General features: G+C 45.9%; 2 protein-coding genes across 2 annotated transcripts; both read left to right on the forward strand.

Moving 5' to 3' along the window:
- The first annotated feature begins 587 nt into the window (after nt 1-587).
- Nucleotides 588-2,301, forward strand: LOC118589919 (C-C motif chemokine 2-like). The gene is made up of 3 exons (XM_036197618.1): nt 588-708; nt 1,424-1,541; nt 1,878-2,301. Exons 1-3 carry the CDS (start codon nt 630-632, stop codon nt 2,131-2,133), a joined length of 453 nt encoding a protein of 150 aa, XP_036053511.1. The 5' UTR covers nt 588-629; the 3' UTR covers nt 2,134-2,301.
- A 9,747-nt stretch (nt 2,302-12,048) lies between these two features.
- Nucleotides 12,049-13,772, forward strand: LOC118589920 (C-C motif chemokine 7-like). The gene is made up of 3 exons (XM_036197619.1): nt 12,049-12,155; nt 12,851-12,962; nt 13,325-13,772. Exons 1-3 carry the CDS (start codon nt 12,080-12,082, stop codon nt 13,428-13,430), a joined length of 294 nt encoding a protein of 97 aa, XP_036053512.1. The 5' UTR covers nt 12,049-12,079; the 3' UTR covers nt 13,431-13,772.
- Nucleotides 13,773-15,103: the final 1,331 nt, after the last annotated feature.

Consider the following 15,103-nt stretch of genomic DNA (forward strand, 5'->3'; position numbering starts at 1 on the left):
CTTCCCAGGTCTGGAATCTTACAACTCAGACAATTCATGTCAATGTTACAAAGCGCTTAAGGTCTGCCACATATCTGGGAACCACCAAGTAGAGTGAATGCCCTATTCAACAAAAAATGTTAATCAAGGGTTTGGTGGGCTTATTGGGGTCCTTTCCCAGCTCCAAGGTCCCAAGGTCCAGGAGCAAGCAGGGATGTGCTTCCATCTCACTTAGGACCTTATCTTCCTTGCCCACTTCCCTTTATTTCAGTGAAAGCAGGTCCACTCCATCACACTTGTGGTCAGGCTAGTGTAACTGCTCCCCATTCCTTCCCTCTTTTCCCCTCCCTACTCAGCTTCATTCACCCCCAGCAGTGGCTGGAAAAAGTCACAAATTCCCAGTGCAACTTCTCTCTTTTACTTCCTGGAAACCTCCTAGGGCTCTGCACTTACTCAGCAGATTCAATTTTCTTTCCACGTTTCCTCACTCACTGAGGATGACGCTGTCCCTGGGGACCAGGCCCTCTGCCTGACTCCACCCCCTGGCTTACAATAAAAAGCTGAAGCAGAGCTGCCAGAATAGCAGAGAGCCCGAGGCCAACCCAGAACCTGCCAATTAATTCTCTCTGAAGCCAGCTCTCTCCTCCACCATGCAGGTCTCTGCAACATCACTTCTGTGCCTGCTGCTCACAGTTGCTGCCTGTAGCATCCATGTACTGGCTCAGCCAGGTGAGACCCCAGCTTCCTTCTCTTCACAGCATGTTACCCCATTTTAGATTGTCTTGTCATGGGCCATCATAGTGTAGTGTTACCCGAAAAGATCCATTTTCTTTTCCTGAGGTAAGGCAGCTGAGAGAAGGGCAAAGAGCCAACCCAATTACACAGTTGTTTCTGGGAAGAGCCTGAACTAGAGTTTTAATTCTAAGATCTAAATCTGGAATTACATCTTTATTCAGTTCCTGCTCCCACTACTTTCCTCAGGAATTAGAGAACCTGGGGGACCAAAGAGGGGCCTGGGTTGATGTGCTTCTCCAGATAGAGGAGGGAAAGAGAAGAGACCTCAGTCCAGCTTCCAGGGATAGCAGCTGAGCAGATGGGGTTGATGCTACAGCTAGTCAGGACCAGTTATAGATTTCAGTATAAGCATAGAATAAGGTCCCATGTCATTTTCTTAAACTCTGGTGATTTGACTTCTTAGCTCTTTCTAATGACAGTCCCCAGAGTCACCTAGTTTTAATGACATACCTTCATCCAAGAGTGTGAACTTACTTTAAAACATACATATCTGAGTCAGCGAGTCAGTGATCACATCCCAGATCCGATGTATCGGGGGTTTACATCCACTCCTGCTGAAGCTGCCTTCTCCCCGTGGTCCTTCTCTTCTCGGAGGTCAGAAGCATCTATCTTGTCCTAATGTGCTTCCCCTTTCTGGTTTATCCTCCAGATGCAGTTAATGCCCCACTCACCTGCTGCTACTCGTTCACCAGCAAGAAGATCCCAGAGAAAAGGCTGGAGAGCTACAAGAGAATCACCAACAGCAAGTGTCCCAGAGAAGCTGTGATGTGAGTTACACATACCAGCCCTCCCTGGTCCAAAACCCTTCCTCAAGGGCAAGGGATGGTCCCCATGGAGTTACAGTCAGCCACACACTCAGACCCAATATCAAGTGATTCCCAATGGGAAAACTGAGGCCAAGGAGGAAAAAACGATTCCCAACAGCGCTGTCTATACAGATGCTGTTCAGGGCATTCTAATTTCAAGAGTTTGTCTTGGAAAACCTGCAGGAGGAGCAGGTCACCCTGAGTTCCCTTTCCCCCTGACTTCCTCCTTTAGCCTTACATATTCCTCCATGTCCAGCCATTGAACTTCATCTGACTGTGTCTTCTCTCTTTCCACAGTTTCATCACCAAGCTCAAGAGAGAGATCTGTGCTGACCCCAAGCAGGAGTGGGTCCAGACGTACACGAGAAAAATGGACCAGAACCAAGCGAGACCAGAAAGTACAACCATATCTAAAATTGCATCTACTGTGAGATCTTTAGCACCTTCGAATGCTAACTTGACCCACCGACCTACAGTTAATGCATCTATTGCGACCTTTCCCACAGCACGCTCCAGAACTTCTGAAAGAGTGACCAGCATGACAGTGAACTAGTGTGACTTGGAATGTGATGCCTTAAATAATGTTAGACATATTTAACTTATTGATGTTTTGATATCCCCTTCCCTGAATACTAGGATTTCTCATGCAAGATGTGGTTCCATTGTTTTCCTTCTGTGAACCTCAGTGCTATACCTTAAATATTATGAGAGATGTATTTTGTGAAGATGAATGGAAAAACTTTTTGTTTGAGATTCCTAGGCATTGTTTAAAATATTATTATGAAAATAGATATTTCTGATTATTAAGAGAAATAAATTATTTTTTTGTACACAGTCTGACTTCGGGTGTTTCCTTGAGGGAAATTGAAAAGCTAAGAGTACATAAGCTTGGAGGAGAGCACATGTGGGACACATATTGTGGAGGGATGGGAGAATGAAGGGCTCAGTCTTTTGTACTGGATGGTCTCATTTGACTGTCATAGACTCTTTAAAATGGGCCCAATCAGGCATGCTAGTACCATTGCTCTAGTCCCCAGTATTGCTTCCCAGTCACCTGCTTGACAAAAGCCCCAGTCCTTCCTGTCATGTGTTCAATCACCCTTTAATGGGGATATATCACTTCTATCTGTAACTCTCCAATTGATTCCCTAACTGGATAGTCAATGCAGGCAGTAGAGAATGGAGGGGACACTTAGCCGTCTTCTATGAGAAGATTATGTTAAGGCTTCATAAAGAGAGGAAGACATGAACTTATCCTTGATAATGGTTAGAACTGTTTCCAGGAAAACACAGAAACATTAAGAAAAAGAAAGGTAGGTGCAGGGCAGGGGGAGGAAAATAGCTAAAGGTAGAAATGAGGATGGTATGTACACCGAAAGGTGAAGAGAGAGAAAAAAATCAGATGGGGCCATGTGTATGTCAAGTTGCATCTAAGGGAGAAGGGAGAGAGAAAAATGAGATAAGGTTAGATGCATATCAAGTGATGGGGTTGTGAATGTGAAAGTGAGGTCATGGTACTGCCTCTGACTTCGTTGTTCAAAAGAAAAGCTGAAATTCTTTGGTCCAATGAAGAGGGATGTGTCCCATTCAGAGGTGCAGTGAGAGCTTCAGAAAATGCATCTGGATGACTTTATGAAGAACTGGAGACAAGTGATGGACTGTGGCCCATCAACAGATGAGGGCTGGATATGGGGTACAAGAGACAACCCTAGAGGAGGACATGCTGGGTTGGGGAAAATGGCTTAAGGTACAGACCTCCCCTGAACTTGGTAATGGGGCAGCCTCTCTGAAACCTGAGTGTGTTTCTTTCCATCACCACCCTACTTCACACCCAGGAGCCTAGGCTGGTCTGTCCATTCAAATGGATAGACTTTTCTCTCTCTGAATATCTTGCTGAGGCCCGTGGCACGGGACATTTGGACACAGACAGCCTCTCCACAAGGGAGAACGAGCATCTTGTTCTAGGGAATAAACTCTCGTGATGCTCACCTTCTCCATCTGGTGGGGAGAAAGATACTGTCAAGTAAGACCCAGCAGTGCCTTTGGCAGCATCCGGTGCTGGGAAGAACTCTGGCTGGCAGGAAGGATACGTGAGCTGACACTGACTCAGTCACTTGGGACAAATCAAGTCTATCAATTCAGTTGTGTGTGTGTGGGGGGGGTGTTACAGAGATGAACAGGGGCCAAAGTTCCCTTCTGATTTAGGAGTATGTCTTCTGGGAAGTTTGCATTGCTACAGCTCAGAGTTGGAGCATTCCTGAGCCAAACCAGACTTTCGGGCTGAAGCGCAGGGTTTCCTTCAGAGAGTTCCAAGGGCCCTGATACATCAGACAGCAAAATTTGCAGGTTTTGTTGTGTATAATTCACTGACACTATATTCCAGGATCGGTGGCCCTCACTGTTGATTGACTACTGGTCTGAAAAGAAATTTCAAATCGTAGTGGATGCATAGAGGCAATAAAGAAGGAATAAAGTAGAAACAAGTAGGTCTCTGCTTCGCAGCTTATAGAACAAGGGGTCTCTGATGCCAGGCTGACTGCCTGCAAAGGACCTGAGAGGAGGAAAGGGGAAGGGATGGGGGGCACATGCACTTATCCCCACCCCACCCCCATAGCCTTCTCCCACTGCATTTGCGAGTCCTATCTGTGAATATCTGTCAATATTTGTGAAATATTGACTTGGTTTCTTTTTCTTGAAGCAAGCATGGGTTTCTTGGTCCTTGCACAATGAAACTGAGCACATAGCACCGGCTGTGATTAGGCACTCAAGAAAGCCAAGTAGTATGTGTTCATTTCCCGTTGCTGCCAACACTTTATTCCAGAACATGTTTGTCCTTTCCCATCATTCTCAGACTTTCAGTCTCTGTGTATTGCTCAATCCGAGAGCCATTTCTATGATTTATTACAGCAGCACCCTGGCCCAGGTACCACACTTTGTATTAGTTTCTGATTGCCACTAACAAATCACCATAAACGCAATGGCTTAAAACAACCAAATACGTTAGCGAACAGTTGAATTAAGTCTATACTGACCAGTCCAGCTGCAGTCCCTTAAAGGATTTACCGTCTGCAACCTCTGGAAACCACTTTTAGATTTTTTTCTCTGTCTCTCTGTCCCCCTGCCTCTCTCACTTTACCCACTTTCTTCTCCCATCCCGTCTTCTGTGAGCATGGTCTCTGCCTCTCTAACCGCAGGTTTTTGTTGTTGTTTCAGCTTCTTGAGAAAGTGTCTCACACTGGCTTTAAACCCATAGCACAGGTTAGCCTTGAACTCACAGCAGTACTCCTGTCTGAGACTCCAGTTCTAGGGTTACAGGCATGCACCACCACACTCGCCTGAAGTCACCTCTCTCTAACCTTCTGACCTTCCTGCTTTCATAGTCAGGGGACCCTAGTGATTGTCCTGAGCACATCTTCATGGTCACGGTGATCTCCTATCTCAGGGTCTTCATATCAGTTACATCCACAAACCCCTTTGGAAGGTCAGGTAGAACACACACAGGTGTAGCTAGAGTTTTCCTACCTGTCCCAGAGTCAGAACAAATCTCTCTTACCCGCCAGTCCCACAGTTGCTCAGACCCAACCAAGTAAACACACAGAAACTTATATTGCTTATAAACTGTATGGCCGTGGCAGGCTGCTTGTTATCTACCTTTTCTATCTTAAATTAACCCATTTCTGTTAGTCTATACTTTGCCACATGGCTCGTGGCTTACCAGTGTCTTTACATGTTGCTTTCCATGGCAGCGGCTGGCGGTGTCTCTCTCCAGTCTTCTACTTCCCAGAATTCTCTACTCTCTTGTCCCGCCTATACTTCCTGCCTGGCCACTGGCCAATCAGAACTTTATTTACACAGAGCGATATCCACAGCACACAGGCTCCAGGTGTTAGGTTAGTGTGTCAGCATTCAGAGGACAGAGCTGCCCCACAGACTGAATGCCTAGGGCAAAGGTTTAGACTCCATCGCTGGGCACAGTACTTGAACATTTTGTCTGGTTCGCTAGGAAGATGGTCAGATAACCTGTGGGCGTCACCTTTGGTCTGGGCACTGTATAGGTAAAGTACAGCAGGTGGTTTCTAAGTGGCCTGCACAGGATGCTTTATCTTGACTGTCCACGTGGTGTGGTTGAGAGATGCTCAGGAGACCAGTGAAGCACACTTCTGGATGTGCTCATGAAGGTGTGGAGATGACTGCAGCATGGGACGGGGAACCAGCAGAAACCCACCCTAAATATGGCAGCAGCATCCAACTAGCCCAAGGTCCAGATGGAAGCAGAGGCAGGGGAAGCAAACAGCATGGGCAAGCTCCATTCCAGTGGACCTCAGACGCCACTCTCTTCAGCCTTTCAGGACAGGCTCACACTGGTGGTTCTCCGTGGAGCTTGCCTCTGTTTTCCTGAGGTGTCCAGATTCATGGACTGAAGAGCTCCTGGACTGCTGGCTCTCCAGCATGCAGATGCTCACTGGGGAATTACTCAGCCAACAGTTATGTCACTCAACCTAATCAACTCTCTTCTATTGTTACACAGACATATATGTGTGCATGTGTATATACACATGTGGATGTATAACTATATAGGATATGCACATGGAGAGAGTCCTAGCTATTACATTGTGCTAATACACATGAGTTTTCTTCTAAAATGAAAGCACATGGGTCAGCCTGATGGCTCAGCAGGTAAAGGCACTTGCTACCAGGACTCAACCTGAGTTCCATCCCTGGGACCCACATGGTGGAAGGAGAGAACTGACTCCTGCAAGTTGTCCTCTGACTTCCAACACACAAGTAAACAAACAAATACAGTTTAACATTATTTTATTTTATTTTTGATTGTATATGTATGTGTGTCTGTTTGTCTGCATGTGGGTTTGTGCATGTACGTGTAAATGCCTGAGGTGCCCATAAGCATTGGATCCCCCTGGAGCTGGAGTCACAAGCAGTTGTAAGCCCCATGACATAGGTGCTGAGAACCTAATGGGTCCTCTGCAAGAGCAGTATGTGCTCTTAACCACTGAGCCATCCCTCCAGCCACAAAATGTAAATTAAAAAAAAAACCTTAAGTATAAAGCTTTCTAAAAGATTCTTATGTGGGGTGTTGAAATGGAGGAAGCAGGTTTTAGGAGTTTCTTAGAAGACCTTGGTGGCACCCTGGGATTAGGATGTATGCTTCTTGGTCCTCTTAGGCAGGTTACTGGAATCACAAGTGCTGTAGCCTCTGGTGTGGGTTCTTATGGTGGCCTTTGTTCTGAACTTGGCCAACTTCCAATTAGAAGTGAAAAGGAGTAAGACTTCAGAAAAAAATTCAGGATCTTGTAGACTCAAGCACTGACACTGACACGGACTTTAAAATTTTTTAGTCATAACCAATGCAGAACAATAATATATTTTTATGAGCTATTGTGATTTAAAAATATCATCATCATCATCATCATCACCATCATCACCATCATCGTGTGTGTGTGTGTGTGTGTGTGTGTGTGTGTGTGTGTGTGTGTGTGCGCGCGCGCACAAGCAAGCACATGTGAGCCACAAAGCATGTGTAGAGGCAGAGGACAGTTTTTGAGAGCTGGTTCTCTCCTCCTTGTTGAGGAAGCCTCTCTCTTGTTTCTGTCACTGTAGTGTGTACTCTGTGCTAGCTTACATGTGTGCTTCTGGGTGATTCTCCAGCCTCCACTTTTCATCTCACCACAGGCGTGCCCAGATTATAAATGAGTGCCACCATGTCTGACTTGGTACTTGGTACTGAGGATAGGCCCTCCGGCTCTCCACTATATAAAACAAATACTTTTACCCTCTGAACCCTCACTCCAAGCTCTCGTGCCATGTTTTGGTGCATATATAAATTGCATAATGTTCCAATAAGAGTAAATGGACACACACACACACACACACACACACACACACACACACACACATATGTACTGAAACAATTATCTTCAATTGGAAACTCTCAGAATCCTTTCTTCTGGCCTTTTAAATATGCACAGAATTAATTAATTGTAAGTTAATAGCATATAATACAACAACCAGAACTCTTTTCTCCAATCTATCTGCAACTTGGTGTGTCTGCTAGTTGACTTTATTCAGCCCTCCCATCCCCCACCCCCAGTATTTAGTAACTACCATTCTACTTTCAGTTTTCATGAGGTCAGCTTTCTTGGCCCTCACATGAGGAAGATCACATGGGACTGGTTTTCCTGTGTCTGGCTTATTTGGTGTCACATCATGACATCCGGTTTCCACCATTTTATAAAAAGTGATAGCCCCCCCAATCCTTTGGTGGAGATTATTCCACCCCACACCATTACCACCTCATCTTCATCTACTTATCAGCCACCACTCAGCAGCTCCCATTTCTTAGCTGTTGCCGAAAGTGCTGTGATAGGCATGGAGTGGAGATGTCTCTTGACATACTGACTCCTCTTCCTTTGGCTACCTACCCAGGAGTGGGATTGTTAGATCATATGCTAATTCTAACTTTTAGTATTTTGAGGAACCGCCACACCATTCCTGACAATGTCTACACTAATTTACATGTCTATTAACAGTTTCAAAGGGTCCCTTTTCTCCACATCCTTGCCAGCATTACTTATTTTTTACTTTTTAGCAGTAGCCCTTCTGACTGGAAGGAAGTGGTGTCTCATTGTGGTTTTGATGTCCATTTCTCTGATGTCTTCATTTCTTTCTTTCTTTTTTTTTTTCCTGTGGAAAAAAAGAAATACTCTGACAAAGCAAATTAAGGCAGAAGCGGTTTCTTCTTGGCTCCATCATGGCAGCAGAACTAAAACAATAAGAACTTGAAGCAGCTGACTGTGTCCCATCTGAAACAGGAAAGCAAAGAGTAATGAAAGGCTATTGCACAGCTCTGTTTCTCCACTCACACAATCCTAGGTCTTAGCCAGGGAATGGAACCCCTTAGAGTGGACAAGTCTTCCCATTCCAATTTGCCTAACACGGTCAGGATAAATCCCCACAGGCACACCCAGAGGCCCTCCTCCCAGGTAGCGCTGGATTCTGTTAGGTTGACAATTGACACTAACTATCACACCTCATAAGTAAAGTTGAGAATTCTTTTATTTATCTGTGCCTTCATTTGGGGGGTGGCTTATTTGATATACTGTTTATGCATGTGGTGGTGGTAAGGAAATGAGATGAAGTCTCCCATATTTGCTCCCATTCTATGGGTTAATTTGTTAACCTGGCTGGTTACCTCTTTTCCTGTACCTGTAGTTTGATTTAAAAAAAAAAAAAAGTTGTCTAGTTCTTGCCTTCATTTCCTATGCCTGGGCGTCTTTTGCATAAACTCTGTGCCTAGTCCCGAGTCATAAAGCATCTCCTGTATGATTTCTTCTAGTCACTTCATGACTTCAGGCCTCACATTTTAACCCATTTGAGTTGAATTTCATGTGCTGTGAGAGCTGAGGTTTCCTTTTATTCTTCTGAACATGGATTTCTGGCTTTCCCAACACCATTTATTGAAGACTGCCTTTTCTTGAGTGCATGCCCTCCACAGTTCTACTGAAAACCATTTGGGTATAAAGGCATGGGAACTTTTTAAAAGGTTGTGAACAATGAAGGCTTTGGATAAAGTGGTTTAAAGAAGGGAGTTGGTTAGAAATGTGGAGTCCTCATTCAAGCCTGGGAGCTTTGGCTTAAAAGATCAGGTATGGGTGAAGCAAGGTAACCAGCCAGAAAGGTACAGAGGGAGAGAGGGAGTGACGTGATATGTCTGTACTGGTAGCTCAGAACAGCAATGGTAGTTTTTCTTTGAACAAATCATGTGGCCAAGATAATCAGAAGCCCAGCATCTGTACCAGCTTCAGCCTTCCACGAGCCAGCAAACAGCAGTGACTGCTAAAGAAAGGCATATCCAGCCAGCTCCACCCCAAGTGTGAACAATGGGTGCAAAGGGACAAGCCAGAAGCCCATAGGTCTTGAAGTCACAGTCAGGGATGCTCGTCCTGAGATCAAGATCTTGTCCCAGGAGCATCTTTCCCAGTACCTATGAAGAAGTACAGGAATGGCTGTGTGTGATCTCTCATTGCCAGGTTTCATGAGCACATCTGCATGGAGGCCACAAGTCCAGACATTATCCTTCAAGCTCTGTCTACTTTTTTTTTTTTTTTGAAACAGGGTCTCTCAACAAACCCAGAACTCATTCATTTGGACAGGCTGGATGGTCAGAAGGCCCTAGTGACCTTCCTATCTCTACCTCCCCCAAAGGGGGATTTCAGGTGTGTACCACTTTGCTCAACTTTGAGGTGGGTTCTGAGTCTCAAACTCAGGATCTCATGCTTGCACTGTGTGCTCTTTACCAATGGAGCCCTCTTTCCAGCCTCACTGCTTGGGTTTCTCCCAGTTTTGCTTAGTAAGCATCTATTATGCCTTATTCCTAGTCCCCATTGCATACAAGTGAGTTGGGGACAGATTAATGAGTCATTGTTTTAAGAATAATCGTCACTTTTTACTGGGAACTATAAAATTCACTTTTTAAAGAATTAAATCATCCACTTAACTTTTAAAACAGTGCCAAAAAGACAAACCACAAAATTCACCATAACTTTGAACTTTTAGTATAGTTTATGGAATTAATGTTGACATACCTAACATCATTGAACCACAGACTCCTAGGCCATTTTCTCCTTGTAAAACCCAAATGACATGCTCACAAAATAACTCTCCCTTTCCTTCTTTGCCCACCTTTTTATTTACAGTAGGAAGATTGGAACCCAGAATCTTGTAAATGCTATGTCAATACTCTGCCACCGAGTTAATAAGAACCAGTCCTTATTTTGATGTAAGTACTGTACTGGGTGATGGTTTTCATTTGGGTTTTCCTTTTCATTCTTATTTATTTACATATAAGGACTTGACATTGAACTCAGGGCCTCACACAATCTTCCAGTGACTAGTGATGTGGAATGTCTTTTTCTATACTTGTTGTCTATCGTCCCTAAAGAACATTCATTGATATTTTTTGCCCCTTTTCAATTTAGGGTTTTGTTTTTTGTTTTTTGGTTTTTTTTTGGTTTTTTTTTTTTGTTTTTTTGTTTTGTTTTGTTTTGTTTTGTTTTGTTTTGTTTTTGGAGGGGGGATGGTTGGTTAGCTGCTGAGTTGTAGGAATTTGTTTTATTAGCTGGATGATAACTCCCAACTAGTTGTCTGTCATCTATGAATGTATTCTCTCAATCCAAAGTTGCAGTCTCACATAGCTGCTTGATTAGTGTTTAGGTTTCCATCTTTGCTATGAAACCTGGCAAGTGCTCACACCTAGCATGTTCTACATCCCCAGACTCTGGACTTTTTGACATGATGTCTCACTGTGTAATGTAGATTGGCCCCAAACTCACAGTCCTCCGGCCTAGCCTCTCAAGTGCTGAGGCTGAGATTAAAGGTATATGCCACTAAACTCAGCTTGCCTTCCCTGTGTTCTTTTACTTAGAAAAGATATTTTCACAGCTAATTGGATATTTTGAAAACCACAAAATTCCAAGATCCCCATGTGCTCTGTCATTCTATAACTTCTCCAGACAGTATTTCTGGGCATGGAACTCAGGCCCTTGCCCTTTCTAAATGCTCTCTCTGCTACTGTCTTCCAGACTTGGCTCTGTAGAGTGGTTTTAAGAACATGTCTGTAGGTTCCTTTACATTCCCTTTCTAACAGGTGTCATTTATGCTCCTGGAGACCTTAAGGCATCCTGTAAAATATATAGTCTTCACAGTGGGATGTGGAGAAACAGGGAGAGGAAGCAACCAGAGAACACCACCCGGTCCAACATACAGCTGTTTTGTATGTATTTAAGTGTACTCAACTTGGAGTGAAGGCTTCGGGGTGATCCTCAGCCTCAACCATTATCCACCGACAAAGATGCAAATGATCCTAAGTCAGTACTGCCTAGCAGAGTGCAGCCAACCTTCCTATCCAAAACTCAAGTATATTTGAAAACTATATTAGACACAAGGGTTTGGGAAATTCTCTCTCTCTCTCTCTCTCTCTCTCTCTCTCTCTCTCTCTCTCTCTCTCTCTTTGACTAACATTTTATCACCCTACTTTCCTCTGAGATTTAAAAAGCTACTCAAACTGTCATTCTTTGAGTGCATTTTAAAATCCAGCCCAAATTTTAGTGCCTGTTCCTGGACTTGGGGGTCCTAAGGATGTTGGTTGAAGGAGGAAATGAGAATCCTGTGGTGACATTGTCATCTCTGTTTCCTTCCTCATTCTACAGAAAGTATTCCTTTCATGGCATCTGAGCTGATAGGAATAGCCAGAATTCACAGTACAGCATTCTATCTGGACAGAGTCACCACCTCATTCCCATTCCTGGTATTCAATGGAAACAGAACAGCCTCAAATCACACCCTCCTGTGACTCACTCCAGATGAAGATCCCTCCCTACTTGCTGCCTATAAAAGAGGAGGTGGAGCTGCCAGAAGAGCAGAGGCCAGGCCAGCTCAGAATCTGCCAGCTCTCACTAAAGCCAGCTCTCACTTGCTCCACCATGCAGGTCTCTGCCATGCTTCTGTGCCTGCTGCTCATAGCGGCTGCCTTCAGCATCCACATACAGGCCCAGCCAGGTAAGAATGGCCTTGCCTCCTTTTCCCCTGGTGCATGCTGTTGCTTCTCTGCATTTTCATGAGCCATTACAGAATGAGGGTTACCCATAATCTCATCTTACAGGCTTAGACAAAGGAAGGCAATAGAAAGAAGGAGGCCAGCCCAGGGCCAGAGCCAGGACTTGAATCTGGTCCCTCCAGGACTCATTTGTGGAAACAAGCTAGTTCCTGCTCCACTGCTTCTCTAGTGATGGGGCTTGGTGGCATCGGAGGGGCCTGGGGTGAGGTGTGATCTCAGGTAGAGGAAGGAAGGGGAAGAGCCCCAGGGTCTAGTGTGTACTTCAGGCAGCCAGCTTCCGGCAACAGCAGCTCTGTACAGGATGTTGTCTACAAGATGCTCACAACTAGATACGAAGTTTTCTAATCCCAAAGGGGGAGTCACAACTAGGGTCTTCTTACTGTAAGGACCTGGGTCATTGTCCTAATGCTTTCTAGTGGCAACAAGAGTTGTCATCAGCTCTTCTTGCCCCTGTTGACTGGCATGTAACCCATACAAATGAGCAAGAGTTGAGGGGCATACTAGAGAGGGAGAGATATTATACTAGGGATCGGCAACTTTTCCTTTTGTCTTTTCTTACCTGCTTGGCTGCTTCCTATCATCCCATTCATTATACCTGAGTGACCCAGAATCCCCCACAGAGAACCTTTTCTTGTAGATGGGACCAATTCATCCACATGCTGCTATGTCAAGAAACGAAAGATCCCCACAAAGAATCTGGAGAGCTACAAGAAGATCACCAGTAGTCACTGTCCCTGGGAAGCTGTGATGTGAGTACACACCACATGCCTCCATCCCTTAGTGTGAAGTCATTCCCAGAGGCAGGGATAGGACTACACACTCAATGCATGGAGACTCAAACACCAACTCAGATAGCTTTCAATGGGAAAATAGAAACTCACCACTCTCTTCAGAGCCTCAAGTTCAGGACTTCCCTCTCCATCCAGGAGCCAGGGCAGTGGGAAAGAGCTTACTTTTAGCCAGTGAGGACTGCATCTTTCCATTAGGCCCTTCCTTTGTCTTACCTTCTTCCTCCTCCCCCCGTGGGGTAATGCCATCATTTGGGGTAATGCACCAGGCAGGTACCCACAGAATAAGTTACATATTCTTTAACAGAGCACTCTTCCCACAGCTTCAAGACCAAGAAGGGTATAGAACTCTGTGCTGAAGCCCATCAGCAGTGGGTCCAGGATGCCATGAAGTACTTGGACAAGAAAACCCAGACTCCAAAGCCTTGAAGAGTCATGTCTGAAGAGAAATCAACCCAGGAGACAAGAAACAAAAAAATCTGCACCTTGTTTTTTCTGACGACTGTGCTGAGATGGACTGATTGTATCTCTAAGGGACAGGAGCTGTCTTTAGTAATGTGAAACTGTCATGCTTAAGGAATTATCTCTAATTATTAATATTTTATTTAATTTGCTTTGTACTTGGGTGTGATTTGAATGCAAAGCCCTGGACACCCCCTGTCACTTTAATGTTGTATTACCTGCAGAAGCCTCCCCCCAATTTACTTTGCATCAGTATCATGAGGGGGCTTTGCAGGAATCAGCACCAAGATTTTATTAAAAAAATTATATATTTAGGATGAAATCATAATGTTATGATATTGTGGAATTTTTATATGTATAACTATTGAATTTCCATATAAAATATATTTTTGCATAAAATCCCACCTTTGATGTTTTTTTTTTTTAAGGAACAAAACAAAGTTGGAGGCATGAGCAGGGTGGCAAAAAACAGGGCATGGGTGAAGAAGAAGGGGGTCATATATGAGCAGGGCATGGGTGCAGGGGGAGGGGTCATAGATGAGCAGGGCATGGTGCAGTGGGAGGGGGTCATAGATGAGCAGGGCATGGGTGCAGTGGGAGGGGCTCATAGATGAGCAGGGCATGGGTGCAGAGGGAGGGGGTCATAGATGAGTAGGGCATGGGTGCAGGGGGAGGGGGTCATAGATGAGCAGGGCATGGTGTAGGGAGAGGAGTCATAGATGAGCAGGGCATGGGTGCAGTGGGAGGGGGTCATAGATGAGCAGGGCATGGGTGCAGGGGGAGGGGTCATAGATGTACAGGGCATGGGTGCAGGGGGAGGGGGTCATAGATGAGCAGGGCATGGGTGCAGGGGGAGGGGGGGTCATAGATGAGCAGGGCATGGGTGCAGGGGGAGGGGGTCATAGAACAGCAGAGCATGGGTACAGGGGGAGGGGGTCATAGATGAGCAGGGCATGGGTGCAGGGGGAGGGGGTCATAGATGAGCAGGGTATGGTGCAGTGGGAGGGGGTCATAGATGAGCAGGGCATGGTGCAGGGGGAGGGGTCATAGATGAGCAGGGCATGGGTGCAGGGGGAGGGGCTCATAGATGAGCAGGGCATGGGTGCAGGGGGAGGGGATCATAGATGAGCAGGGCATGGATGCAGTGGGAGGGGGTCATAGATGAGCAGGGCATGGTGCAGGGGGAGGGGTCATAGATGAGCAGGGCATGGGTGCAGGGGGAGGGGCTCATAGATGAGCAGGGCATGGGTGCAGGGGGAGGGGTCATAGATGTACAGGGCATGGGTGCAGGGGGAGGGGGTCATAGATGAGCAGGGCATGGGTGCAGGGGGAGGGGGGTCATAGATGAGCAGGGCATGGGTGCAGGGGGAGGGGGTCATAGAACAGCAGAGCATGGGTACAGGGGGAGGGGGTCATAGATGAGCAGGGCATGGGTGCAGGGGGAGGGGGTCATAGATGAGCAGGGTATGGTGCAGTGGGAGGGGGTCATAGATGAGCAGGGCATGGTGCAGGGGGAGGGGGCATAGATGAGCAGGGCATGGGTGCAGGGGGAGGGGCTCATAGATGAGCAGGGCATGGGTGCAGGGGGAGGGGATCATAGATGAGCAGGGCATGGATGCAGTGGGAGGGGGTCATAGATG

This window comes from Onychomys torridus, chromosome 8 (assembly GCF_903995425.1).
Source record: "Onychomys torridus chromosome 8, mOncTor1.1, whole genome shotgun sequence".
Taxonomy (NCBI): domain Eukaryota; kingdom Metazoa; phylum Chordata; class Mammalia; order Rodentia; family Cricetidae; genus Onychomys; species Onychomys torridus.

Coding starts and splice junctions, on each gene's coding strand:
- LOC118589919 (XM_036197618.1), top strand. CDS start 630: ATGCAGGTCTCTGCAACATCACTTCTGTGCCTGCTGCTCACAGTTGCT. Junction 709..1,423: donor CCATGTACTGGCTCAGCCAG/GTGAGACCCCAG, acceptor TTTATCCTCCAG/ATGCAGTTAATGCCCCACTC. Junction 1,542..1,877: donor TGTCCCAGAGAAGCTGTGAT/GTGAGTTACACA, acceptor CTCTTTCCACAG/TTTCATCACCAAGCTCAAGA.
- LOC118589920 (XM_036197619.1), top strand. CDS start 12,080: ATGCAGGTCTCTGCCATGCTTCTGTGCCTGCTGCTCATAGCGGCTGCC. Junction 12,156..12,850: donor CCACATACAGGCCCAGCCAG/GTAAGAATGGCC, acceptor CTTTTCTTGTAG/ATGGGACCAATTCATCCACA. Junction 12,963..13,324: donor TGTCCCTGGGAAGCTGTGAT/GTGAGTACACAC, acceptor CTCTTCCCACAG/CTTCAAGACCAAGAAGGGTA.